This window comes from Phascolarctos cinereus, unplaced genomic scaffold (genome assembly GCF_003287225.1).
Source record: "Phascolarctos cinereus isolate Bilbo 61053 unplaced genomic scaffold, phaCin_HiC Scaffold_4;HRSCAF=312, whole genome shotgun sequence".
Lineage (NCBI taxonomy): Eukaryota > Metazoa > Chordata > Mammalia > Diprotodontia > Phascolarctidae > Phascolarctos > Phascolarctos cinereus.
Genome location: NW_027555847.1, coordinates 673274806 through 673301635, shown reverse-complemented (window position 1 = coordinate 673301635; position 26830 = coordinate 673274806). Strand labels below are relative to the sequence as shown.

Sequence of the window (26830 nt, the reverse complement as noted above, 5' to 3'; positions counted from 1 at the left end):
TGGCCTAGAAGGTGTTAACTTGGGCGTGGGGGGCTCAGGAGGTGGGTTGAGCCTTCAGGCTTTTGGCAAGGTCTTGGGGTGGGGGTGGACGTCTGCGCTGTGGTCAGACCCTTACGCACCCAGCCTGCCTCGGGCTCCAGGACACCGGGGGCCGGAGGAGGTGGGTTCTCTTCTCTTCTGCTCCCCCATTCCCGATGCTCCGCCCCTCCTGGTGCGCCAGAAAGAGGGAGGGAACGTGGGGGTGCGCGGGGAGGGCGCGCGCGAGCGCGGGATTCTGGTCACGTGCTGCTCCCTCGCTCCCTCTGGAGGCCCCCCCCAACCTCCTCCCCCTTCCCGTCTCCTCCCCTCGGGTGCGGGGGTGGGTGGGACTGAAACTCAAAGGTTTCATTCATAAATTCTCCGCCTTTTAAATCGCTACCCAGGCGCCCGGCAGTGGAGCTAGCTGAGCCGAGCCGAACCGAGCTGAGCCCAGCGGAGCCAAGCAGGGAGCGAGCGCCGCGGCTGCGCCCAGTCCATGGCCCGCGCGCCCCGCTACCGAGGAGGTGAGTGCGCCCGGGCACCCGCCCGGCCTGCCGGCCCCAGCCCAGCCCCAGCCCCAGCCCCAGCCCCGGTCCCGGCTCCTGGGAAGGCGTACGTAAGCTCGGCCCAGGAAGCTCGCGAGCAGGCAGGCGGGTGGGCGGGTGGGTCTGGCCCAGCCCTGCGCCCTCCTCCAGCCCTGCACCCCGGCACTCCGAGGGACGCCGGCTCCCCCAGAGCTCCTGGGACTTTGGGATCTCTGGCTCGAGCTGGGGCCCCCACCCCAGTGAGGGTTCAGGATTGCCGGCCCTCCCTTTCCTGTCCGCTCTCGGGGTGTGCAGAGGGAATCCAGGCTGAGGCCTGAGCAGAGCAGGGAGAAGAGAACCCGAACCCGGGTACCACATGGCTCTCTTCTTCCCCCTTCCCGTCAACGAGTGCTCCGTGTGCGTGTGGGGTTTGTGTGTGTGTGCGTGTGTGTGTGTGTGTGCGTGCGCGCGCGCGCGTGTGTTAACCTGAACTCATTTCCTAACCTACATCCACTTCAGCGAATTGACCCACTTGTTTCCAGGAGATAAACTAGGTGATTTCACCCCAGCTTGGCCTCCTTCCTTAAGCATCAGTGGAAGGGGGCTCGGAGGGAAGAGACGAAGAATTCCCAGGGCTGGCCTTCAGGAGCTCTCCATGGTGTAGACAGAGCCAACCTGGGGTTGAGTCAGAATACCTGGGTTTTAGCACCTGTCCAGTTAGTGACAGCTCTGTGACCTTGGAGAAATCTCTTCTTGTCTCATGGACTCAGTTTCCCCACCTCTACATGAGGGGTTCAGAATAGGTAATCCCTAAGATCCCTCCCAGTTATGTTTTAATGTCCCTCCCAGGTCTAACATCTTAATTTCAGGAGTAAACTTTCTTAAAGGGGGAGCATTTTCTTTGGGTGTCACTTGGTAGGAATAGGTCAGGGAAGCTCCCAGAACTTGGTGTGATGGGGAGGCATCCCCATCCCCATCTGGGGCTCTCTCTTTAGCTTTTTCTTGAGCCCCCTTGGAGTTCACAGTCTAGGAGATGGGCCGGGACCTTGCAGATCCCACTTCATCTAGCTTTTGCTGCTCCCACGGTAGTGGGGAGGGAGCATGGCACTCCCCAAAGAAGATCCTCCTAAGGATTCCAAACTATTTCTAGGTGGTATTCTCTCTCCATGCCCCTTCTGGGCACTGGGAAGCCAAAGCTCCCACTGCAGAGTGGCTGGTTGACATCATATAGCTGGTACTGTCCTGAGGTGGACATGTGAGGTGGGCATAGAAGGGCAGGGCTGAGTAGCTGCTTTCTGGGGTCTTAAGGAGCAAAGAGTGAGGGAATACACCCAGCATTTTTTTTCTAGGCCAGGAGCCATTATGGGTTGGTCTAGATAGCCAAGGAGATCTCTCAACTCTGAAATTGTCTGTGATATGATTGGATGAACTCACAAACTCAGATCTGCCTTCCCAGACAGCCTTGTTCTGAGCTTCTCCTTTGGGTGCAGGGAGAGGTGGGTCCTTTTTCTATGAAAAGGGATAAAAATCAGTCCCAGCAAAGAGGGAGAGAGAGCCAGATTCATCTTGGGGAGCTCAGAGCACTGGAAGGGGTTAAGGGATTTGGTCTTTTATGAAAGCTAGGTTGGGGCAGTAGCACCAGCAGCAGCAGCAGCTGGAATCCTAGAAAACCCCAAATATGTTTCATATCCTGGCTCTTTGGGGAAGTGGGGGTGGGGCTGGACTTCTGCCCCAGAACTGGACTTTTCAGATGTTGTTAGGGATCTCTTCCAAGTCCTCCAGGACTAGAGGAAGAGGCTTCTAATATATGTGGGCTGGAGACTAAATGGCAATCTTGTAGAGGAATTGGGGTGTCCTAGGGATTTTAAGACCTGGCCCTGCTTGTCTGTCTGTCCCCCAACCCTCGGTGGATGATCCTCTGACCCAGGTGGGCAGTTGTTGTGCTTGGGATTATTGTGTGTGTGTGTGTGTGCACATGCGCATGCATGCATGCTCACATAAGCTTACCCCCTCCCTACCTCCTGATCTCTTCTCATCCCTCCTCAGATACAGGTTTGACCTCCTCTCAGCAGATACAGCTAAGGAGGGTGGAGTTTCAGGTTTTACTTCCCTGGTATATCAGTTTCCTGGACATCAAAAGATCTTAAAGCACTTAGGTTAAATTCATGCCCCTCTCCCAGGGTCAGGGGTGCTGGGGGCACATGAAAAGGGAGTGGAGGGCTAATGTGATATGCTGAAGGCCATTCCCTAAACTGGAGATTACAGTAGGAAGGGAAGGACAAGGCCCTAAGAGTTAGTTCATTCTCTTAGAAATATCAGAGGAAGGAGGGACCTCAGAACATGAGATCTCAGATTTGGAAGAGACCTTAGTACATAGGATCTCAGAGCTGGGAGGGCCCTCAGAACATGGAATGTCAAAGCTGGGAGGGTTCTTAGAACCCAGGATGTCAGAGTTGGGAGGGCCCTTAGAACACTGGCTCTTAAAGCTGAGAAGGAGCTTGGAGTGCACCTTGCCAAATTCTCATTTTATAGATGAGTAAACGGAGACTAAGAGAAGAGACTTGACCAAGGTCACACAGCTAGTTAGTGGCTGAGCCAGGAACCCGCACTTAAAATTCTTTGACCTGTCCTGGGCTCTTCTGGGCATCACATCAGGATTTTCCTATGGTGCGACTCTTCAGTTTGCTTGCCCCCTCTCCTCACCCCACAGGAGAGGAGCAGCTCCAGGACTGTCTTTCAGCACTGGTAGATGAGACCAGGAGGGCCTTCTTTCCCTCCTTGCCTAATCTCTAGTAAGATTTTGAGGCATATTTCCACAGCCCTTTACAGATACAAATCTCCTTCAGAGGTATTCCTTTGAGCCTGCTAGCCACCTTCCAGAGTACAGAAAAACACAGAGGAAGGAAGCTAGGTTTGGAAAGGGGAAGTCTCCCAGCCCACAGTTATATAGTGGGTAAGTGGCAGATTTCTGGGTCCCAGGCCTGAAGAAGGTGGGCAAAGAATGTGCCAGATGTGGAACCTGAAGAGGAAAGACTGTCCTGGGGGTAGGTTGTTGCCAAGCCCTGGTCAGGATTTGCTTGCTGACTTTGGGTCTAGAGGAGGGGCTTTTCTGTATCCCTGCCCCCTTTTTCTTTAGGGCCTCTCCTCTTGAAGCCCAGGCCCAGTCTTGCCTGTAGATGGAAATCCAGCTTCTTTTAGGGGGACCCAGGACCATTCCCTAGGCCACGACCCCTCCAGCCCCATCTTTATAGGAGCAGAGGTTTGAGAGCTGATAGGACCTTGGAGAACACCTGATTCAGTCTCTCCTTACCCCTCCCCCTGCACCTCATTTAACAGATGAGGAAACTGAGGTTCAGAGAAAGGCCCAAGACTTCAAAGTAAGTCACTGGTAAAGTCTGAGTATAAATCCAGTGCCTTTTCTCCTCTGCTGGGCTCCCCCCTCCCCACCCCCAACCTTGAGAGGCTGTGACCAGCCCATCTTCCAGCCTAGCCTGCTTCCCCAGATCCCTGGGGCCATCCACTTTGCCTGGTGCCCGGGTCCCAGGAGGTATCACAACAAACCCCAGCCTCCCTGGCAACACCCCCCCTCCCCCGCCCTCCCCCACCCGCGGCAGGAGCAGTCTTGTTCCCCTGGTCCTGTTGCCATGGGAACTGGATTCTTCAGGGCTGGAACAGTTGCTGCATTCTTCTCCCTTTCCCACCCCCGGGGTGGGTGGGTGGGTGCTTGAGGCCCCTGACCCTGGGAGCCCCAGTCCTTCCTGTCTCCCCCCGCAACCTTTGCAAAGCCCCTTGTGACGTCCATCTTATGATTCTGGGGGCCACGGGGCAAAGGGCATCTCCTGCCCTTCCACCCCACCCCCAGCTGGACATCTCTAATTGAAGTACTCCTGGGGGGCCCACCTGGAAGAGGCAGCTGTTTCTGGGGACTTGCCCAGGGCCCCCAGTCCCTTTGTTCATTGAGATAAGCCTACACAAGCCTTGCTCAGCCAGGACTCCCTCTCTGGGGCCCAATGCCAGCGCCTCGTATCCCTGGGGCTCCCTGGTGGAGGGGGTGGGGAGGAGGGTTTTTCCCTTCTTAGTGGGTGCGGTGAAGCAGCAGCTCAGGCCCAGGCACTAAGAGCCCTCCCTGGAGTCACCCAGACTTGCTTTGAGACTTTGGGAAAGTCCCTTCTTCCTCTCTGAGCTTCATTTCCCTTCTTGTTAAATGAAGAAGGGTACCTGGGGGGCCAGGGCTGGGGAAGGGGGGGAAACTGGGAATTAAATTATTGAATTAAAATGTTTTTGCTTCTTACTCATCATGGACTAAACCTTACCTTTTAGGAGGAGATAGTGGGGGAAAGTGGATTTTTAAAATTAATATTTTATTTTTTAATGAAGGAGAAGTGGTTTTTATGAGCAGATAGAAGCTGAAGGGGAGGAACTGAATTCAATTCAATAAACATTTATTAAGAGCCTACTACGTGCCAGGCACAGCACTGGAATGAAAAGAGCCCTGAATTTAGAGTTAGAGGACTTGGATTCAAAACCTGCCACTGTCATTTACTACCTAGATGATTTTGGGCAAGACCTTTACTGCACTGGGCCTCAGTTTCCTTGTTCGTAAAATGAGGGGTTGGCCCAAATGACCTCTAAGTTCCCATTGTAAGAGGGCCCTGCAAACCACTACCTCACCCTGGCCTGGAACTTGAACATGTCCTCTCCCCCTCCCACATAGCAGGAAAATTCTCTGTGGGAAGCCCTTCCTCCAACCCCCCTCTGGTAAAGTGCTATGTAAACGTGAACTGCTGAGGACAGAGAGAGGGAAAGAATACTGTTTTCTGGATTTAGAATTAGGGGCCCAAAGTTTGTGGCCCAGATGTGATATTAACTGTGTTACTTTGAGGCAAAATGGTGTAGCCCCAGGGATTAGGCATTGGACTTGGGGGCAGGAAGACCTGCGTTCCAATCTTGCCTCAGACACATACTAGCTGAGTGATTCTGAGGGAGTCACTTGACATCTCTGCATCTCAGTTTCCTCATCTGTAAAATGAGGGGACTAATTCAGTGGCCTCTAAGGCCCTTTCTAGCCCCAAACTTGGGATCTTATAAAGTTCTTTTCATCTCTCTGAGACTCAGTTTTCACATCTTGAGAATGGAATCCTGGCTCTACCCCATGTTTTGTGACTGTGGGCAAGTTGCTTCATTTTAATGAGTCTCATTTTGTCCATCCGCGAGATGGGTCTTTTTTTCTCACCACAGCCCTGGGAACCTTGGAGTGAGGGAGTCATGAGGGCCCTTCATTACTGTTATTATCAAGTTGGGGAGGGAGGAGCCCAGGTCTGGGTTCCCAAATATTGTCTCTTCAAGCCCCCCCACCACGCACCATACATACGTCCACCCTGTGACAGCTCAGTGACCCACTGGTGCCCCAATATCTCATTTCCCTCCCCTCATCCGAGTCCCTGCCGCTAGGGGAGCGAGAGGGGGAGGAGAAGAACCTGGCCGGGAGCTGCTGCTGGCGTGGGGGGTGCAGTCGAGGGGGCACCGAAGATCAGCTCTGGGCCTGGTGCACCGGGCATCGGACTTACCCTTCTGGCCGCCTCTCCATTCTCCTTTGAGATGGTTCTGATCCCATTCGGGGCTGTGGGAATGAGCAGAGAGCCTCCTGGGAGCTTGAGGGAAGAGGCTGGGGGGAGTCAGGGGGAGTCGGCTCCCGGGGAGGGGACTGTGCCTGAGTGCCCGCCCCCTCTCTCGCTCCCTCCCACCTCCCTCCCTGCCTCCACTGGGGCCCTCATCCCCGCCTTCCCTTTCAGGAGTTCTCTCCAGCCGGGCTAGACCATGAGCAATGACTTAACTCCATGGGACAACATCACTGCTAGTCCCACGGTGAGTGAGCGCGGGGCGGAGGGGAGGAGGGCCCTGGCCCCGGGCTGCGGTCCCCCGGGGCCTGGCTGATGCCCCCGGTGCTCCTTGTGTGCCTGCAGACTGTGTCCGGATCGGTCAGCCCCCAGGATGGCTCCGGGCTGCTGCTTGTCCTGCTCTCTGTCTTCATCGGGGGGACGCTAGTGGTGTTGTCAGGAGCCCTGATCCTCTGCCGGCGCTGCTGGGATGCGCACCGCAGGTACTCCAGGTAGGAGGGCCCTGCTGGGGTCCTGGGGCCCCCCCGGAGGGTGGCCATAGTGGTACAGGCTGGACCAACCTCCTCCTGCCTTCGTGGTCCTTTTAGAGAAACGGGCTCCCTTCCTCCCTCCCTCAGTTTCCTCACCTGTAAAATTGAGGACGATATGACTTACTTCCCCTACAGGACAGTCGTCGGGGAAGCTCTTTGTCACCCCGAGAGCGACATGCTAGTTCTTCCTCCTGATGCTGTCATTTCTCCTCCCCAGCTCAGCTTTTTCTCTCCTTCGCCTTCCCCCTCCTGTGAAGGGGTTGGGGGGCAGGGAAGAAGCTATGCAGAAGCCGGAGGGGTGGGGGAGGGTGCTAATGGAGCCCAGTGACCGTCGTTAGCGATTTCAGCATCTGCTCCTCTGTCCCCGCTTTGCCGACTACAGAGCCAGCGATGACCCAGAGAAAACCACCACCACCTACCTGGATGACTCCCAGCCTGCTCAAGGTGAGAGCTGCCTTTCGAAGCTTACCCGGGGGCCTCCCCCAGCCCCCTTGCTTCCCCCAGCCCACGTGTCCCCACCAGGCGTCTGTGTGCAGCCTCGGGAGAGTCCTCACTCAGAGGTTACCATGGCGATGATTTGAGGTGGTCAGGACCGGAGATGCCTATTGCTGGGGAGGAATGAGACGGAAGGGAAGTCTGTGGCAGGATGAGGGTCAAGGGTCTCCCTGGGACCTCAGTTGGCTTTTCCACTCCCATCTGATGATGTCCTCTCCCTGCAGACATCACCATCAAAGTGGATGACCCAGAATGCCTGTCGTCTTCCAGTTACCGAGATGTGGACACCGAGCGCTTCCTGGCCACCAGCTCCACCGGCCGGAGGGTCTCCTTCAATGAGGCAGCCCTGTTTGAGCAGAGCAGGAAGGCCCACGAAAAAGGGCGGAGGTAATAATCGTGAGAGCTTATGTTTACTTAGGCCCTTGTGAGGTAAACAAGTATTCCCCCCATTTTACAGATGATAAAACTGAGGCTGAGTGGCTGGCTCCCCGTCAGTCACAAAGCAGACTTTCTGACTGCTTTCTCCTATACTTTGCCCATCTCCCGGGCACGTGGGCTTAGGCTACATGCCCCCTCTTACCTTCATGCTAAAGGGGGCTGGTGGGGACAGGAGAGGGAGAAGGGAATGGAGGAAATGAGATAGTTGATAAATATGGGATTTGGAGTCAAGAGAACCAGGCTCTGTGGCTTATGACCTAGCTGCGTGATCTTGGGGAAGCCTGCACCATCTCTGGGACCGTGTTCTTCTAAAAAAGAGGGAGCTGGTCTAGGTGATGCCAAGCATTCCTTCTAGTTCTAAATCTCAGGTACTGGGGCTGGACCACCTCCGTTGCGCTGCCCCTTCCTCCTCTTTCATCAACCAAGACCACGGCCCTGTTGTTATATAGTTCCAGGATCCCAGGAGAGCTTCTAAATATTCTTGTCTATGGATAGAACCCCTGACCTTGGGCAACACTAACTGGCACTGGGCCGGGGGGAGGGGGAGGTCAACTTCTGGAAGACTGCGGGCTGTGTGTGGCTGAGGGTCCCAGAATCTAGTCCTGGTATTGCTTCCTGTTAGGTGACTTCAAGGTTTGTACTAAACTTGATTATCACAGTAGTGGATAAAATACCAGACCTGGAGTCGGGAAGACTCCTCTTCTTGAGTTCAAATTAGGCCTCAGATAGTAAGTACTAGCTGTGTGACCCTGGGCAAGTCACTTCACCCCATTTGCCTGAGTTTCCTCATCTGTAAAAATGGGCTGGAGAAGCAAACCACTCCAGTATCTCTGCCACAAAAACCCCAAAGGGGGTCACAGAAAGTCGGACACGACTTCCCATAATTTTGCAGATGAGGCAGCGTAGGCCCAGAGAGGTGACTAGACAAGGTCACATGGGTAATAAGTGGAAGAGATGCAATTTGAGCCTTCTAACCTCAAATCGATCGGTAGGTCTTGCTGCACGGCCCTTCGCTTCTCTGGGACTCAGTTTTGTCATCTGTCAAATGGGGCCAATAATCCCTGCTCTTCTCTCAGACTCATAGGATGTCAGAGCTGGAAGGGCCCTTAGAGTCACTCCAGCGTTCCTCTCTTGTTTTGTTTATTTACATGTTTTATTGATGTTCTGGGTTTGTTTGGTTTTTTTAATAGTGCTATCATTTCCCACCCAATGAGAACCTCCCTTGTAACAAATACAGTTAAGCAAAACAGATCAACACATTGGTTGTGTGTGCCCCATTCTATACCTGTAGTCCACCACTTTTCTGTCAAGAGGAAGGAGGCACACTTTCCCACTGTGACGTCATCATGTCCCATGTCAGTGCCGGGACTGGAGTTCTTATATCTTTTGGTGTTATTTTTTCTTTACAGCATGGGTTCTTAACCTGGGGTCCTCGAACTTTTCTTTTCTTTAATATTTTGAGAGTTGTATTTTATATTATGCATTTAAAGGCCTTATTCTGACAAGGGGTCCATCGGCTTCACCAGACTGACTGCCCAGGAGGCCTGGGATGCAAAAAAAGGTGATGAACCCCTGCTTTAGAGTATAGCGGTCATTGTGTAAACAGTATTCCTCATTCTGTTTACTTTGCAATGGATCAGTTCATACAAAACTTCCCATGTTTCTCTGAATTCTTCATAGTAATTCCTTCTTACTGCAAAATAATATTTTCTTTTATTCATATACCAAAATTGTTTCCCCCCCCAGCTATTCCCTAGTCAATGGGGAATGTTTCCTTCCAGTTTTTTTTATTACTACAAAAAGTGCTTCTATAAATATTTTTGTACAAATAGGAAACTTTACCCCTGTTTTTGACCTCCATGGTGGTAGTATCACTGAATCAGAAGGGGGGTGTGTGTGTGTGTGTGTGTGTGTGTGTGTGTGTGTTTTGCCTTTTTCTTTTCTAGCATAAATTCAAATGTGTTCCAGAGTGATTGGATCAATTCGCCACTTCAGCAAAAGGCAGTACATTAAATCTTCCTGCCTTTCCGCAGCCCCTCCAAAACATGCTGTTGTCAACCCTTGTTATCTTTGCCAATTTGATGGGTGTGATGTGAACCGGAAGTTGTTTGAATTTCCTTTTCTCGTTATCTATGATTTGGAGCATTCTTTAATATGGACACCGATAGCTTGCAATCTCCTTTTGGAAACTGCCTGGGGTAGTCCCTTGTGCCCTCAGTCTGCGGCAGAGCCCTTGGGTGGGTCTGACTGAGGTCCGTCCTGGGCACGCAGGCCACAGGCTCCTCTGCCCCTCACAGGTATACCTTGACAGAGGGTGACTTTCACCACCTCAAGAATGCCCGTCTCACCCATCTCCACCTGCCTCCGCTGAAGATTGTTACCATCCACGAGTGTGATTCCAGCGAGAACAGTGTCGCCATGACTCCCCGCCTGGTCTCTGGTTCCAAGACCAGTCTCTCCATTTTCCAGGTGAGTGGCCTCCCCCAGACAGGGTTTCTCCATCTCTGCAGGGCTTCCCTCGGCTGCTTTGGGCCTACGGCACAAAGCCTGGGCACTGGGGTGGAGGGCAAGGGCTGGGAACGGATCAGGAGATCAACATATGAGAGAAAAAAGAGAGAGTCCCTCAAAGCAGGGCCAGAAGGCTCAGTATGCCAGAACTCCAGGAGAGAGAGAGACAGAGAGAGGCAGAGACAGAAAGAGGAGAGAGAGAGAGAGAGAGAGAGAGAGAGAGAGAGAGAGAGAGAGAGAGAGAGGCAGGAGAGCAAGTGCCCATTCCCTCCATCACATCCACCCCACCTCTCCTTTGCCCTTTGACCTTGTCACTCCCCCCTCCCCACCCCCACCCCCACCCCACCGTCCCGGCTCTATCCTGCAGCCCCGGGTCAGCGCCCAGGCCCCGAAGGCCCTCACTGGCCACTCCATGTGCCCCAGCTCCGCCCTGCCAGGGGACCCCTACAACTCCACCGTGGACACAGCCAGCTTCGTGGAGGCCAGCCCGTCCGCGTCCACCGACTCTGGGGAGGGCACCTCGGTAAGCGGCCCAGAAGGGTCCGGGCCGGAGGAGCAGAGGCCCATCCCTGCAAAGACTTCAGAACCGGGAAGGGGGAGGGAAAGTGCCAAAAAAAAATCTCATCCCTGTCCATCTCCCTGCCCTCACCTCCGGATAAAGTTAATTAATCTAAGGAGCTTCTACTATGGGCACCTGGATTCTCTTCCTTAGGTGGAAAGAAGCCTGGGAGCTAGGACACCTGGGCTTAGATCCCACTGACTTCCTGTGTGATCTTGGGAAAGCCTCTTTTCTTCTCTGTGCCTCAGTTTCCCCATCTGCATCTACAGGATTCTGACCCCTCAACCCGGCTTAGACTTAATTGAGAAATGACCCTTTAGCATCAGTGTGCTATAGCAGAAATGGTCCTGGCGTTCTGGAGAGACCGAGCTTTGAATCTTGACTCTAGCTCTGTGACTGACTGAGGGCCACAGTCCCTTGATGACCCCTCTGATGGTCGGTTTCTCCTTCTGCTAACTGGAGGCGACACCTGTTATCTCTACCTCTTGGGGTTGCTGTGGAGAAAATATGGCGGCCTGGGGTGGGGGAAGTAGCACCTGCACCCCTCCCTCCACACCTGAACCCAGACAGGCATGGGCCGTGGTGGGGGCATAGAGAGAGAGAGAGGCCCGAATGTTGGAAAGTTGGGGAAGATTTTAGGGAGCCACTAAGTGGTGCAGTGGATAGAGCACTGGCCCTGGATTCAGGAGGACCTGAGTTCAAATCTGAATTCAGACATGTAACACTTACTAGCTGTGTGACCTTGGGCAAGTCACTTAACCCCATTGCCTAACCAAAAAAAAGAAACAAAAAGGTTTCTCCCTTTTAGCTGTTAGTTAGGAATCAGTCTAGGGACTGGACTTGTGATTTCAAGCCCAGGTTTAGCCATCATTTCACCCAGTCACTACACAGAGATTTCCATGGGGCCAGATCTGCTTTAAAAAATGATAATAATAAAAATCAAGCCATTAGGATTAATCATGAAATCAGCCAGCAGGAATTTAGGGCTTGGGGTGGGGGGGAAGGAGGGCAGGTATAATTATCCCCATTTAGCAGAAGGATAAACTGAGGCCCAAGGTGGGGGGGTGAACTTACAATCACACAGAGCCTGGACTAGAAGCAAAGTGTCTGAATGCCTTGTTCAGGGATTTTGCCCCTCCTCTGGAGTTTGTTGTTTGGTTGGTTTTTTTTTTTTAATATCACTGTTCCTCTTCATCTCCACCCCCAGTAAATCTAATTTAGGCTTAGGGTCAGACAGGGACCTCAAGGTGTCACCTTTTCCGTGAGCTGAGGGGACCTAGGGAGAGAATGTGACAGGAACAAAAAGTAACAACATATGTGGTCCCTAGATTACTGCCTTTCCGTCGCTGTCTCTGCCCCAGTGCCTTCTGCCCGAGCTCCATAGCGTGTATTTGTGTGTGTGTGTGTGTGTGTGTGTGTGTGTGTGTGTGTGTGTGTGCACGTGCGCGCGCGCCTGGGTGTCCAGGTGCTGAAGTGTGTATACATCTCTCCAGGTGTGTGTGTATAGGGGAAGGGGTGAATGAATGCCTGTGGGTATCCAGCCTCCAGCAGCGTGTCCAGGTGTGAAGTGTGTTCATGCTGATACCCATTCAGGTGTGTGGTGTGAACAGCTGGGGGAGAGGAGTCAGGGAAATGGAATTCAGCTGGACTGGGTTACCTGGCACACTGGCAGCCTGTCCCTCCGCTCTGCCTGCCCTGACCTTTGCTTGCCTCTCCAACCTCTCACAGCTCGATGCTGGTGCCAGGAGCTCCGTGGCAGGTGCTGTGGGTGGCAGGACAGGGGAGGCCGGGCCGGCTCCGGGCTCAGGCACCGTCCTGCAGTTCTTCACTCGACTCCGGCGACATGCCAGCCTCGAGGGGGCCAGCCCCTACTTCAAGATGAAGAAGTGGAAACTCGAGGCCAGTCACCGGGCTTCCAGCTTGGACACCAGGGGTAAGTGGCAGGATTCCCCTCTACCCCTACCAAGTCCTTTTTTGCTTGGCTTGATAAGTGGGTTCTAGGATCGGTACTGTACCTGCCTGAGTTCTCTGATACTTGGGCTCTGGCTTATAGCCCTTCCCAGGGGTCAGACCCTAAAGCAACAGCATCGGGGGACTCGGTGGAAAAAGAGCATCGCTGAATTAAGAGGGCATGCCAATTTTGTTGCTAGCTTGTTGGGTAACCTTAGGCAAGTAATTTAACCTTTCTGGCCCTGTTTCTTCATTTGGACAATGGAAGGACTAACTTCTCATCTGAACCAACCGAGCGAAATGATGTAGATGATAAAGCTTTGAAGAAGTCTGAGGAAGTTTTGGGGGTTGGCAGTGGAGGGTGGGCTGTGAATAGGTACACCGGGACTCCTACGATTCCACCCCTTTTTCTGCTGTCGAGTTACTGGGGAAGACGCTTTCCTCTCTGTGCAGGGGCTGTGAGCTGTCAGCCAAGAGGGCCTGTCTGTAGTAGGCACATGATGAGTATTTGTTTAATGGAATTGAAGCATCTCAGAAGCAGGCCTGTCAGGGCTGGGTGGAGCTTTACATCAGCAGCCTGTTTGAATCCCTCCAGTGACGGGGAACTTACTATCTATCTGTCCTTGGTCACAGAGGGCACCAGCCTGGTTCTGTGGAGGCCAAATGCATGGCTCAGAAGCTACCCTTTCAAGAGCATGAATTCCAAACAGTTCTGATGTCCTGTGTCGGAGGCATAAATATAGACGGAGTTTCTTCCTCTCTGGGGTGGGAAGTCATGATGGAGCCCAGAGAGCAATTCCTAGAAGGCAGATCCCCAACTGGTTATTAAGGGATAATAACACTTCAATATTTGCAAAGTATTTTTGTCTCCTGTGGGCAGTTTCATTATTCCCATTTTATAGATGAGGAAACTGATACTGGGAAGGTAAGGGACTTAGACGGCCCACTGGAACATCTATTACGAGAGCTGGAGCTGAATCCTGCCTCCTGTGCTTACTGATTTGTGATTTGCCAGTCCCTTAATCTTTTTAAGCCTCCATTTCCCCATCTGTAAAATGAGGCTAATATCCATTGTACCCATCTTCTGTGGTAGTTTTGAGGGTCAGATGAGATAATGTGTGTAAAGTAAGTGCTTTGTGAACATATTAGGTCCTTATATGACTTTTTGCTGCTACTACCATTATTACTGGGAAGGGTCTGGATGCCAAAGGTTGGCATTTGAGGGGTCAGCCCAACCCCTCCCTTGAGGAAGAACAGAATTTGGGGCACAATGGACCACGGGTAGAGGTGGCTGACGTTTCTAGGTTTTGGTCCATTCTAGCCTTGGTCAGCTGACCCGTTACATGGCTCTCTGGAGTTGTTGGTAATTATATTTCAAATTGTGCTTCCAAGGTTCAAGGTGCCATGAGGCATTTTCCTCCCAGCAGCCCCACAAGGTGGAGTTTACAGATTTTTTTTACCCATTTTATGGATGAGGAAACTGAGGCCTGGAGAGGTTATGTGACTTGCTCAAAGCCAGGCAACTAGTGTCAGGGCCTGCATTCAAACAGAATCCAAATTGAGCACCCCGGGAACAAAGTGGGGAACAGCCTGGCTTGTCATCATGGGGGCCAGGTGGGGAAGGGAGCTGACCTGCCGGGGGGAGGGGGAGGGGTGCTTCCTGCCATGAAAACCACCGTCTCTTCCCTTTCTTGGCTGGCCACCTCTCCTACTCCAACCCCTGGCATCTGGGAGCAGCTCAGGGATCATTTGTGAGCCATTCGGAGGAGCACATGGACACCATTAGGAGAGGCCCAACACTAGGTGGGAACTGAACTTGAACAGGTTTCTGACTCACCTTGCTCCCTGTTTCAAGTCCCCCAAATGTAAAATGGACTCCAAATTCCGGCCCTGTCCAGCTGTATACTTGTGTGGGTGTGTTCGTGCTCAAGTGGGTGACAACCCGCTGGGGGACTGTGGTTAAGCCAGTTGCCTCCTCCGGGCCTCAGTTTCCCAAAAGTGGAAGTAAGATGGTCGTCCCAGTACATGGACGAGATGAATGTGTATTAGAAGTTACCTCGGCCCCTCAGCCTCCTTGCACAGTCTTGGGGCAGGGAAGACCTTGGCCTCTCATCTTCAGTGAGGCCGAATGACATGTTGGATTTAGGGATGAGAGAACTGAGGCGGAAGAGTTTATTCTCAAGGATAAAAATGAGGGAATGTGTGTAAAATGCCCATATGAACCTTAAAGCAGCCTGCCCACCCACCAGGAGCTGGGAGAGACTCTTATGGAGCCCAGCACACACAGGGGGTGTCTCTTCTGACAATACTCATGCATGTCCCAGGTCTCAGTCCTCAAGAGAAGAGGCTCCCATGGAGAGCCAGGGGTCACCTGTTCTCTGGCCTCCACACCAACTCACAGGGTGACTGTAGGCAAGTTTCTGCATTCCTGTGGGCCTCTGTTTTATTTGCAAGGGAGGCAACTGGACCAGTAAGGCCTTCTCTCCCAACTCTGACACTGTGTGTTCTAACAGCCTTCTCATTCCTGACATTCTATTGTCCGAGGACCTTCAAGGGGCTGAGATGACATTCTGTGCGCTAAGCACCCCACCCCCACCCCCATCTCTAACATTTCCTCTTCTCAGGCAGCCCCCTCTCAGCCTTGACATTTCGTACCCTAAGGACTCTCAGCTCTGATATTGTGTTCTAAGGGCCCTCTCAGCTCTGATATTCTGGGTTCTAAGGGCCCTCCCAGCTTTGACATCCTGTGCTCTAAGGGCCCTCCCAGCTCTGACATCCTGGGTTCTAAGGGCCCTCCCAGCTCTGACATCCTGTGCTCTGAGGACCCTCCCAGCTCTGACATCCTGGGTTCTAAGGGCCCTCTCAGCTCTGACATCCTGTGCTCTAAGGGCTCCCCCAGCTCTGACATCCTGGGTTCTAAGGGCCCTCCTAGCTCTGACATCCTGGGTTCTAAGGGCCCTCCCAGCTCTGACATCCTGGGTTCTAAGGGCCCTCCCAGCTCTGACATCCTGGGTTCTAAGGGCCCTCCCAGCTCTGACATCCTGGGTTCTAAGGGCCCTCCAGCTCTGATATCCTGGGTTCTAAGGGCCCTCCCAGCTCTGACATCCTGGTTCTAAGGGCCCTCCCAGCTCTGATATTCTGGGTTCTAAGGGCCCTCCCAGCTCTGACATCCTGGGTTCTAAGGGCCCTCCCAGCTCTGATATCCTGTGCTCTAAGGGCCCTCCCAGCTCTGACATCCTGGGTTCTGGGTCTTCCCAGCTCTGATAGTCTATTCAAAGCCACCTGAATAATTATTCCTAGGGCGTCTGACTTAGTGTACTAGGCTGGTTCACCCTGCCCAGGATCACTTTCTCCAGATTCTCTCCAACTTTCCCTCCCCATCTCTGGCCCAGATCAGGAAAACATCACAGTCATTTTTTTTAGGTCACCAATGGCTGGGATTATTTAATGAAATGGAACTCTTAAAGCCATAATAGTAGCTGAAGCTGTGCTGAACTTCTCTTCTTAAAGGCCTCACTGAGATGGGCAGGGGTCAGGTCCTGAGCGGTTCACCATCTGGTTCGATGTGGCACTGGGCCTCTGGATCCTTAGCCTGGCCTTGAAAACAAAGCTGGTCTGGACCAACTGTCAAAACAAAGAGGGGAGGGGGAAGGCCAGGGTGGCTGGTGAGCTGCAGCAGGCTTTAATTTCCGGGGGATTTAGTCTTGAAAATGCAGAAGCAATATAAGGGCAGAGAACAGGAGGAATAGGAATGAGAATATGAGAGAGAGAGAGAGAGAGAGAGAGAGATGAGAGAGAGAGAGAGAGAGAGAGAGAGAGAGAGTGTGTGTGTGTGTGTGTGTGTGTGTGTGTGTGTGTGTGTGTGTGTGTGTGTGCCCTAACAGACAACAGGAGTGTCGGGCTCCTGGGGCCCGGAGTGCTAATGTGTCATTGCTCCCTGTGGCCCTGTGGCCGATGACTCCATTCCAACCTGTGTCATCGCAGGATGACAGAGAGGAACCAGGGCCAGGGAGATTGCCTTTTGCTCCCTTTTGCAGGGGAGTAGAGTGGGACGGGGCCTCACTGTTTGTCTGCTTTTTCAGAGGAGCTTGATCCTCCTCCCCCACCCCCCATCCTCAGGGGCTAGCAGCAGACATCCCAGCCTGGCCTGGCTCGGTGCAGAGCAGAGGGAGGGGCGAGCTCCAGAGCGCGCACAGGCACTGGTTTGATTCCTGGAAGCGATTAGAGCCAAATATAGTTGTAGAAACTGCACAGAACCTGTTTGCCTGGTAATGGCACCTTCCTCCCCCCTCCTTTCTGGCCCCACAGCAAGAGAACCAGTTTGCATTAGTGCTGGGCCGGCCCTCCCCTGCTCGCTATCCTGGCCATCTGTATCCCTCTTGGCATCGTCCCAGATATCCCAGGTTCTCTGGGTTTACCCGAGGTACGGACCCGGGGGAGAGGTTTCTCCACCTTGCGCACCCACCACATCTCCCTTCTCTCTCGGCTCTTCCCTTTACCCTCCAAGCACATGCTTTTTGGGGAGTCTGGACCTTTGACTTCATTGGTCTGGGGAACTCCCCGGGGGAAACTGTCTCTGCTAATGCACATCAGTAATTGCTCTGCAAGTCACGTTGCGCTGCCCGAGGCACTGGGAGGTTAAGACAGTTTTGTAAGACGCCGGATTTGAACCCCCTTTCTCCTTCCTCTGAAGCCGGGACAGCTGGCTCCCTGGCACCAAATCATGCTGTCTCTTTCCAGGACATGGGTTCAAATCCTACTTTGGGCAAGTCACTTCCCACTGGGCCTGTCTTCTCCCTTTCCAAAAGGGGAGGTTGTGTGGGATGGCCTCTCTCCTGTCTCCTAGCTCTACGGCTGGGATCCCACAACCCTCTGGTTCTGGCCTCCCGCCTGGGACACTACACCCTATCTCCTGTCCACGTCCGCCCCTACTGCTCTGAGCGGCAAATTCCTTCTCTGCTCCTCTGAACTCTTCAGGCAGCCACTTGGCTTATGCTGTTGTCTGTGTCATTTCATGGCTTCTCAAGTGCACCTGTCTTCCCAGCTAGAGTGCAAGGTCTATGAAGGCAGGCAGGAGTTTTTTAATTTCTTTGTAACCCATGGGAGACACAGACCTGAGACCCCACCTCTCTCTCTCTATGGATTTAGAGCCAGAAGGGGACCCTATAGTCCAATACCCTCCTTTTGCAAACGAGGAAACTGGGGCTCTGAGAGTTCATGAAATGCTTTTAGTCACACAGATACCTATCAGGAAGAGGGAGTCATGTCCATCATGTAGGCAGAGTGTTTTGAGCTCGATGAAGCCCTTTCTGTGAAACAAGCCTATAAGCAGGGAGATGATTCCTCGTTATCATTATTTTACAGATGAGGAAACTGAGGCCAAGAGAGGTGAGATGTTTTGCCTGTGGTCCCACAGCTAGTAAGTGGCTGGGTGAGCATTCAGGGCTGGGCCTCCTGCCCCAGAATGCCTTCATCCTGGCCACTACACGGGCTGAGCTCTCTCTCACATGCCATTGCCTCTTATCAACTCTGTCTTTCTGCCCTGATGGAACTCCACTGGGAGCAGGCCGTCTACACTGTGTGCTCCCTTTCCATCTGCAGGCTCTCCCAAGCGCCATCAGTTTCAGCGGCAGCGGGCAGCTAGTGAAAGCATGGAGCAGGAGGACCGGGACCCCCACCAGACGGACATTATCCAGTACATCGCCCACACGGACGACGTGGCCTTCCAACCTGTGGCTGGCCCCACCAGCCCTCCACCCACTCTCGGCAGGTATTCTTCAGTAGATAAGAGGTGATGGTTGGTGGATGTGGGAGGACCCCTATGGAAACCCTGGCTCCCACGAGGAGGAGAGGAGGGGTGTTCCCCACATCATTGACACATGGGCTATTTCTCAGTGACTGGGTGCTTTCGGGGCCTAAGGGACTGTTGGGCCAGAGAAGATGGACTGCAGAAAGGTCCAGTGGAAGGGCCTGGGTTCACAGTTTGTTCTGCCACTAATTGGCTGGCTAGGTAACCCTTCCCCCATGTGGGACTAACCCAAGGGTTCTTAATCTGCAGTCTGTGTTTTAAAAAAATATACTGATACTGATAACATGGACTTTGACATGATTTTCTTTTGTAAGCCTGTGTATTTTATTTTATGCATTTAAAAACCTTACTCTGAGAAGGGGTCCATCCACAGGCTTCCCCAAACTTACCAAGGGGTTCAGGACCCAAAAAGGGTTAAGAACTCCTGGACTAGATGTCAAGAGGCCCCTTCCCATCCATCCAGAGCCTCTGTGACTGGTCTGGACCAGTGTGGGACGTGGGGTGGGCACTGTCCTTCCCTGAGTTTGGTGGACATCCTACTCATTATCTCCCGACTCCCGAAGGGTTGGGGTTGGCAGGGCAGTCCCCACAAAGCAACACTTATGGGGACCCCACCCCAGCTCCCCCCCATCTCAGCACCTTTGTCCCAATGCTGCCCTAAGCTGGCAGTGCTCTGGGGGAGGAGCAAGAAGGAAGAGAAGCCTCACCTGGCTCCCACTGGGAGGCTCAAGGCCGTACTGCCTGCCCACTCTTTGCTGTGGTCCCTCCTGCCTCCTTCCCCCTTTAGAGGGGTGGCTGCCCCTAACACACTTCCCAGATCCTGCCTGGAATTCCAGAACGTCAGGGCTGGGACTGATAGAGGTCATTTAGCCTAGGCTCTAAAATTTGACAGAGAGGGAAACTGAGGCAGTCCCAGGCTGTCTCCACTGCATCCCACCAGCTTTATGGCCCTTTTACTAGGCTGTCCTTCCCTGCCAGAGGCATGATGACTCGATACTTGGATGGGCAGGTCAGACCACAGTTCAGTTCAACCCTTTCCCATTACAGATGAGGAAAGAGGTGGGGGAGTGACCTGACCCATGGTCTTTCTCTCCCAGCTCACCCCCTTTCTCCTGGGGGTAACTCCTCCTCCCATGCCCTCCCTCCTATCTGGTCAGTGCTAAACCTTCCCCAACATTTCTCCCGCTACCACATTCCCCACCAGGGACACTACCCTCCTCTCCAGCTGCCATTGTGGCTGGGGCCCCTCTCCCTTTCCTCCTAGCCTATGGCAATGGCCTCTTCTCTGGGCTCATTTCTTTAAGTTTCTTCCCACTGAAATTCATCTATTACACAGTTGGGAAAGTAATTTTTTGGGGGAGGCAATGGGGGTTAAGTGACTTGCCCAGGGTCACACAGCTAGTAAGTGTTATGTGTCTGAGGCCAAATTTGAACTCAGGTCCTCCTGAATCAGGGCCAGTGCTCTATCCACTGTGCCACCTAGCTCCCCCAGAAAGTAATTTTCTTAAAGAGCAGATATGGCCCCCAATGACTCCCAGGGTCCCTTCACAACCTGAACCATCTTTCCAGCCAGGTCATCTCACCTACCTCCCTCCACTCTGTGCAGCCAGACTGGACAAACTGCTTCCCATGCTTCCCTCCATTCCCCACCTCTATGCCTTTGTCCTGGCTGTATCTGATGCCTGGAATGCATTCCTGCCTCTGCTCAGAATCCCTCAATTCCTCCAAAATTCAGCTTATGCAACATCTTCCACACAAAACCTTTCCTTCCCTTCCCCCAATCCCTCTCCCTGCCTAAAGTACCTTGTATTAATTTTGTAGACAAGTGTCTGGGATGTCTCCCCCAGATTGAGGGGGTCAGGGCCCTCGAGGACAGGGAGTGTTTCACTTTGTTCTTTGTATCAGTGCCTGGCACACAGTAGGTGCCTAATAAATGCTGGCTGTCTACATGCACTCACAGAGTGAACTGCTGAGAAGGGAGATGGGGTGAGAGGTATCACTAGGAGACCTTTGGCTCTGGGCAGCTCCTATCCCTCCTCCCTCCCCCCAGCCTGTCCCATGCCACTCACTCAGTCCCTAGGGCATTGCCCATCGAGCGAGGTGTAGGCAGAGCTGGAGAGAGGCAGGGCCAAGAATAGCCACACACCATGCACAAAGAAGCTGCTGTGCTGGGTGCACTTCTGGGTGCCCAGGGGGCCCTTCCTGGGTGACTGGACATGAATGAAAGGCCTGCCTTTAGGGCTGGCCCTTAGCAAGACAGTGGAGGAGAATCCCAGACAGACCAGAGCTAGAAGGGTCCTCAAGACTCCCTAGCCCAGGGTTCTAAACCTGGCGGTCCATGAACTTGGAACTCTTAAAATGCAGATAACTATTTAGATAGAACTGGTTTCCTCTGTAATTCTATGTATTTTATTTTAGGCATTAAAACTAGTATTTTCAGAAGGGGTTCATAGACTTTATCAGCTCCTTAAAGCCCTGTTCTTGCTTGCTGGTAAAAGAGAGTAACAGAGTAAGACATGTACCAGCTATATCCATATATATGGACCTGGGCTGGTGTCCCCTGGGGGGGGGGTCCTTGGTTTCCTCATCTGTAAAATGACAGGGGCTGGGTGAGATGAACTCTAGGTTCCTTCCAGCCCCAGCCCCCCCCCCTTTTTTAAACCATTCTTGCCTCCTTCTGCATTTAAGGAAGCAGAGGCCATGGAGGGGAAGAGACTTGCCCAGGGTCACTGGCTGCCTTTTCCTTTCCCGGAGTCTCCCTGTTCTTCTGTGGCTTCCTATCTTTCTGGGAAAGCAGTTAGAAATGTGGCCCTGCCAGGGAGTCCTGCCTTTTAAAAAGACCACAGGAAGATGTTTTATTCCAAAGAAAGGACTCTGATGGTGGAATTTCAGGGAGCAGCAGGAGAGGTGGGCTTTGGGTTGGTTTTTTTTTGGGGGGGGGCAGCTGGGTGATGCAACAACCAGATGGTGTTGGACTCGGGAGTCAGGAAGACCCGAGTTCAAATTCTGCCTCAGATACTAGAGATCTGGGGGACCCTAGGCAAGCACTCTACCTTAGTCTGCTGGCCAGTAAAGGAGGCATAATAATAGGACCTAGCTCCCAGAGTTGTTTGGGGCATCAGTGAGATGCAAATGGAGTGTTCTGCAGACCTTAAAAATGCTATGTCATCACTATTGTTGCTGCTTGTTTTCTATCTCTGTATGTGTGAGTGTGTACGGGGGAGGAGAGAGAAACGTCCAAGGAAGCTTCAGTTCTGTAGGGCCGGCTTAGGGCAAAGGAGAGGTGATGGATATGGAGTCAGACTGGGTTGGAATTCAGACTTTGCCACTCCATACAGATGTGGCCTTGGGCCAGTCACTTCAACTCTGGGCCTCCGTGTCTACACCTGCAAGATGAAGGGGGTGGACCAGCTGCCTCTAAGGCACCCCCCCCCCAAACGAGGCAAGTGGTTAATTGAGGGTTCCTGCGTGGGGCCGTCACGGGTCAAGGGGCTGGCCTGGAAGCCGGGGACAGATATGGAAGCAAGTTTCCCTATACTGGACTCGGGGAATTGCTGAGGCCCCCTCCCATCCTAGGATGAGGATTTCACAACTCATTTTCTCTGTAGAACCAGGGACTTGCATTGGACGATCTCTAAAGTCCCTTAGAACCAATGAGAGTGGTTTGCATTTTACATAGTTCTTAAGCTCTTAGGATGGAAAGTGACCCATTTGTCAGATTTATTTGCCCTCGATCCTTTGCGGAAGGAACGGTAAGTAGAGTGAGCGTCCAGGTAAGGAGCGTCCTGGGTGGGGTGGGGTGCGGTGGGGTGTGGGCCGTGTGGGATAACCCTACCTGGCTAGCGGCACCTCTAACAGCCTGGGCTACATTGCAGGCTAGAGCCCCCGGACGTGTCGGGGACAGCGACAGCAACAGCAGCAGCAGCAGCGGCGGCGGGAGCCACTGGCGGGGTCCCCGAGTCCCCCCAGGGAAGAAGCAGCAGCAGCAGCAGCAGCAACGGGGCTGAGCAACAGCAGCAGCAGCAACAGCAGCAGCAGACCGTGTATCGGGACATCTGGAGCCTGCGGGCCTCTCTGGAGCTGTACGCCGCGGCGTCCGACCACAGCAGCGGCAACGACCAGGACTCGGTCCGAAGCGCGGACAGCGCGGGCTCGGCCGGGGCCGGCCCCGGCGGCGTCCTCCTGCCGTCTCACGAGCTGGGCGAGGCGGAAGCGGAGCGGGAAGCGCAGGCGGAAGCGCAGGCGGAAGCGCAAGCGGATCGGGCCGGGCCCGCCCGCGGCCCCGGCCCCGGGGAAGGGGGCGAAGCGGGGCCCCGCAAACTGCTGCAGATGGACAGCGGCTACGCGTCCATCGAGGGCCCTGGGCGCGCCGGCGACGAGGCCACCCCGGCCACGGCGTCCGAGAAGCGCTTCTGCTTCACGAGCGCCGGGCGCACGGGCACAGTGTTCGACAGCTTCGAGGCCGCTCTGGCGGCGGCCGAGGCCGAGGCCGGGCCCGGGCCCGAGGCCGAACCCGACGCGGAGGCCGAGCCGGAGGCCGAGGCGGAGCTGCGAAGCGCGCAGGGGCTGCTGCTGCTGCGGGCCTGGCCCCCGCACGGGCAGCTGCTCCTCCCGGCCCCCGCCTCCGCCATCCCCGCCGCCGCCGCCGCCGTCGCCGCCGCCAGCGGCCTCGGCTCCGGGCCCGGCCCCGGCCCCGGCCCCGGCCCCGGCCCCGGCCTCGGCCTGGGCCCCGTCCCGCTGCCCCGGCGCGACTACAGCATCGACGAGAAGACCGACGCGCTCTTCCACGAGTTCGTGCGCCATGACCCGCAGTTCGACGAGGGCCCGCGACCGCGCCACCGCTCCCGGGCCCACGCGCGCAAGCAGTGGCAGAGGACGCGGCAGCACAGCGACCCCGGCGCCCGAGCCGCGCCCCCGCACGCCCCGCCGCCGGGGCCCCCGTCCCCGCTGCAGCCGCCGCCGCAGCCCACGCCCCACGTGGCCGCCCCGCCCGAGCGCCCGCGCGCCCCCTTGCGGCGCGGAGACAGCGGCCCCCCGGACGCCCGCGGCTTGCACGGCCCCCTGCCGCGCATCGTGAGCTCGGCCGACGAGGAGGCGGCCGACGAGCCGGCCTCGGGCCCCGGCCCGGCCCCGGGCCGCGCGCGCTCGCGTTCGCCACCCGCGCCGATCCAGGCCATCGCGGAGGAGGAGCCCGACGCCCCGGGAGGCCCCGGCGAGGCTCTGGGCCCCGAGCTGCTGCTGGCGGACAAGGTGGCCGCGGGGCTCGAGGACCGCCTCTTCCCGGGCTGGCGGCGGAGGCCCGGGGACGGCGCCGAGCCCCCTGCCCACGGCCCTGCCCCGGTGGTGGCGGCGGCCGCGCCCACGTCCCCGGACCCCAGCCCGGTGTAGGGAGCGCGAGGACGGACCAGGGGCGCCCGCCCCCTCGGGCCGCGCCTGCCGGGGCTCCGGATCCCAGCGGCCTGGGGCTCCCCCGGGGCGCGAGCCCCCTCCCGCCCGGGCCCCCCGCGGCGGCCGCGGTGCCGGCGGCAAAGGGGGAAGGCGCAGGCCGGCCCCCCAGGCCAGACGGCAGGCGGAGCGGGACGGGCGCGGGGCCCGTCGAGGCCGGTGCTCAGAGCGCGGCCTGGCCCAGCCCAGAGGCCCCAAGGAACTGGACCGATCCGGCCCCGGGCCTGGCCCGGCCCTGGGCGAGCTAGCCGAGGCCAAACATTTACCTCACGGCGTGTTCCCGGTGTAGCCGCCCCGTCCATTCCCCCGCCCGCTCCATTTGCTTCATTATTTTTTTGGGACGAGCAATAACATCCCCCCTCCTCCCCATTGTCCTGTGCCCCCCACCCCCCCGGTGCAGCGGGATTCGGGGCAGCCCCCCTGTCGCTGCTGTGTTGCTGCTGGGACCGAGCCCAGCCCGGAATCCGCCCCACCGGGGCTGTGAGGCCTGGTCCTGGAGCTGCTTGTTGCTGCTAGCCCCTCCGCACCCTAAAAGCATCCCCAGTCGGATCTAAAGCCCCCTTGGCTGAGCGGACCTTTCTATTCCAAAGCCCCCCTCCCAGACCGGCCCCTCCTCAAGCTGATCATTCCCCGATCCCCTTTCTGGCAGACCAAGCCCGTCCCCAGCTGCTGTGCCATTTCTTCGCCCTTTGCCAAAACGGAATGTTAGAGTGTCAGAGCTGGAAGGGGCCTCAGAGACCCCGAGTCCTGCCCCATCGGCCCCTCACGCTACTGAGGAGCAAACCCCAGCTAGCCAGGGGCAGAGCCAGGACCCCGGGTGCAGGAGGGTCTCTCGATTAACTGGTCCAAAGCTTCCCATAAGCCCCTCCCTCTGCCTTGGCTAAGGGGCCCCCTGGCCAGAACCTAAGTCCTAGCCCCCCCAGAAGAAACTAAAGGGGCTCCAGCTCTGTCTGCCCCGTCCTGTCCGGAGAGATGGGTGGCTAACGTTAGGATAAAGCCCCATTGAGGACGATGCTTCTTTCTCATCACTAACCCCTTCCCAACAGTCCAAGGAAAAAGGTCCTCCTGTCGGACAGACCTGCTGCTGCTGCTTCTCTTTCCTCACCTAATTGGTCGGAGGAGGAATCTGCCCTCATAGCCCATCCTTAGGGGCTTAAGGTGGGGGTGGGGTCGCTGCCTGACCACCAGTGCCAATCGTGGGCTCCAGTGGCCTGTTGGAGGGTCTCTTAATCTTCTGCCTCCTACCCCCAATTGAACGAACAAAGTTTTTTGTTATTGTTGTTGTTGTTGTGTTAAATTATTATTTATTATTATTATTATTATTACTTCCTAATCACCCTCTCTCCCTTCCCTGGCCTAGCCAGCCAGGTTTGTGTTTTTCATGGAAAGAAAACCAAACCAAACCAAACCGTAAATCTGTTATCTGTAAGACTCCTGCTTTGAGGGGCCAGGAGGGACTAGAGTCTCATCTAACCCTTCTCCCCTGGGGATGTCCTCCACTCACTTTGGCTGGGGGGGGGGCTCCCCTTCCTTCTCCTGCTTCCATTTCTGCATGTGAACAGACATTTTGCAGGGTCCCATTTTGTTTCTTCTTCCTCTTTAATTGTTTGTGAGTCTCTGTCGTCCAAAGCACTTGAAAAATAATCCGTTGTTTTTTTTTTAAAACCCAAGTAAGCCCACTGAGGTTAAGAGTTTTTCTAAGCTTTAGTGCCTGGCAGCCTACAATCTGGCTGCCTGAAGTTCCATTTTTCACCTCCCTCCCCCCCGAAGTGCTTTGGGCCTAGTTTGTGCCGAATGCTGGAATTTTTTTCAATTGAGTTTATTAAAAAGATCACTATATACTGATCCCCAGTGTTGTTGCTTCTGTGCTGTATAGGTAACGGGGGAGGGGGAGGCAAAAGTAGAGTGGGGAAGTCAGACAGCGTTTCCCTGGCATTTTTGTATATCACACCCAAAGAGGACTGTCTAGAATTGGGTACAGGGAACTGGGAGAAAAGGCCTTCCTCTCAGCAACAGGGATCCTCAGCTGGCACCCTGTCTCTTCTTCTTCTTTTGGCTAGGCAGTGGGGTTGAGTGACTTGCCCCAGGGTCACACAGCTAGTAAGTGTTGTATGTCTGAGGCCACATTTGAACTCAGGTCCTCCTGACTCCAGGGCCAGTGCTCTATCCACTGCACCACCTAGCGGGCCCCATCCTGTCTCTTCTCTGATAGGATAAGGAGCTGGAAGGTCATCCCACCCAAACTCCTTTGTTTACAGAGGGTAAATAGACTGGTCCTACACCTAGCAGTAAAGACGGGGTCTGAACCCCTATTTTCTAACTCCATGGAAGGAGCTTATGGGGTCAGCAGTTAACTTATATCACGTGAAATATTTCCTGAAATAGATAAAACTTCTAGTTCCTATTAGCAAGAACCCCGCTTGAGGAATATGCTTGAAGAACTCCGTATGAGGTGTCCTAAACCAGCATATCTGGGCCTATAGGAAATCCTAAGTCTAGGGATCACTTCTAATGACAGGAAGCTCACTCTCCCTTAAGCATCTCCTACTGCAGGACTGATCTGATTGTTAAAAGTCCTTATTCAAAATGAAACCAAGCTTCCCGCTCATTCCTCTTGAGTTCAGCTCTTTTCTTCAGGGCCACCTAAAGCAGGCTTGTTCTCTTGGAGGACCCCTGAGATCGCAGAGACCCCACCCCCTATGGTTCTCCCATTTATTTAGCCAATCCTCATGAGGCATGGTGGTATCCTTTTCATATATGCCTTCTGTAGAACTGGAGACAGTGGGAGGGCCTCTGGGTTTCCTAACATCCCCCAACATTCACCTGGTCCTGTACTACCCAGCATGAGGGAGTGCCCACAGCTAGAATAAGAGGAAATCTAAAAAGACACTGAGTCAATCCTGGGGCATCCTTCCTAAACTACATTGGGAAAATTA

General features: G+C 54.7%; 2 protein-coding genes across 2 annotated transcripts in view; one reads left to right on the top strand and one right to left on the bottom strand.

The window, feature by feature from the left end:
* The first annotated feature begins 314 nt into the window (after positions 1–314).
* On the top strand, positions 315–23930 carry CBARP (CACN subunit beta associated regulatory protein). The gene is made up of 12 exons (XM_078151823.1): positions 315–542; positions 6335–6407; positions 6506–6651; positions 7073–7134; positions 7410–7572; positions 9921–10092; positions 10499–10654; positions 12419–12623; positions 18242–18410; positions 21788–22002; positions 22137–22201; positions 22308–23930. The coding sequence occupies exons 2-12, from the start codon at positions 6360–6362 to the stop codon at positions 23835–23837; spliced, it is 2931 nt and encodes a 976-aa protein (XP_078007949.1). The 5' UTR covers positions 315–542; positions 6335–6359; the 3' UTR covers positions 23838–23930.
* The window catches only part of STK11 (serine/threonine kinase 11), a 189654-nt gene continuing 178877 nt past the window's right edge, over positions 16054–26830 (bottom strand). Inside the window, exon 10 of the mRNA XM_021009111.2 lies at positions 16054–16264. The gene's annotated coding sequence lies outside the window, so the exon portion shown is untranslated. The remainder of the gene's footprint in view (positions 16265–26830) is intronic.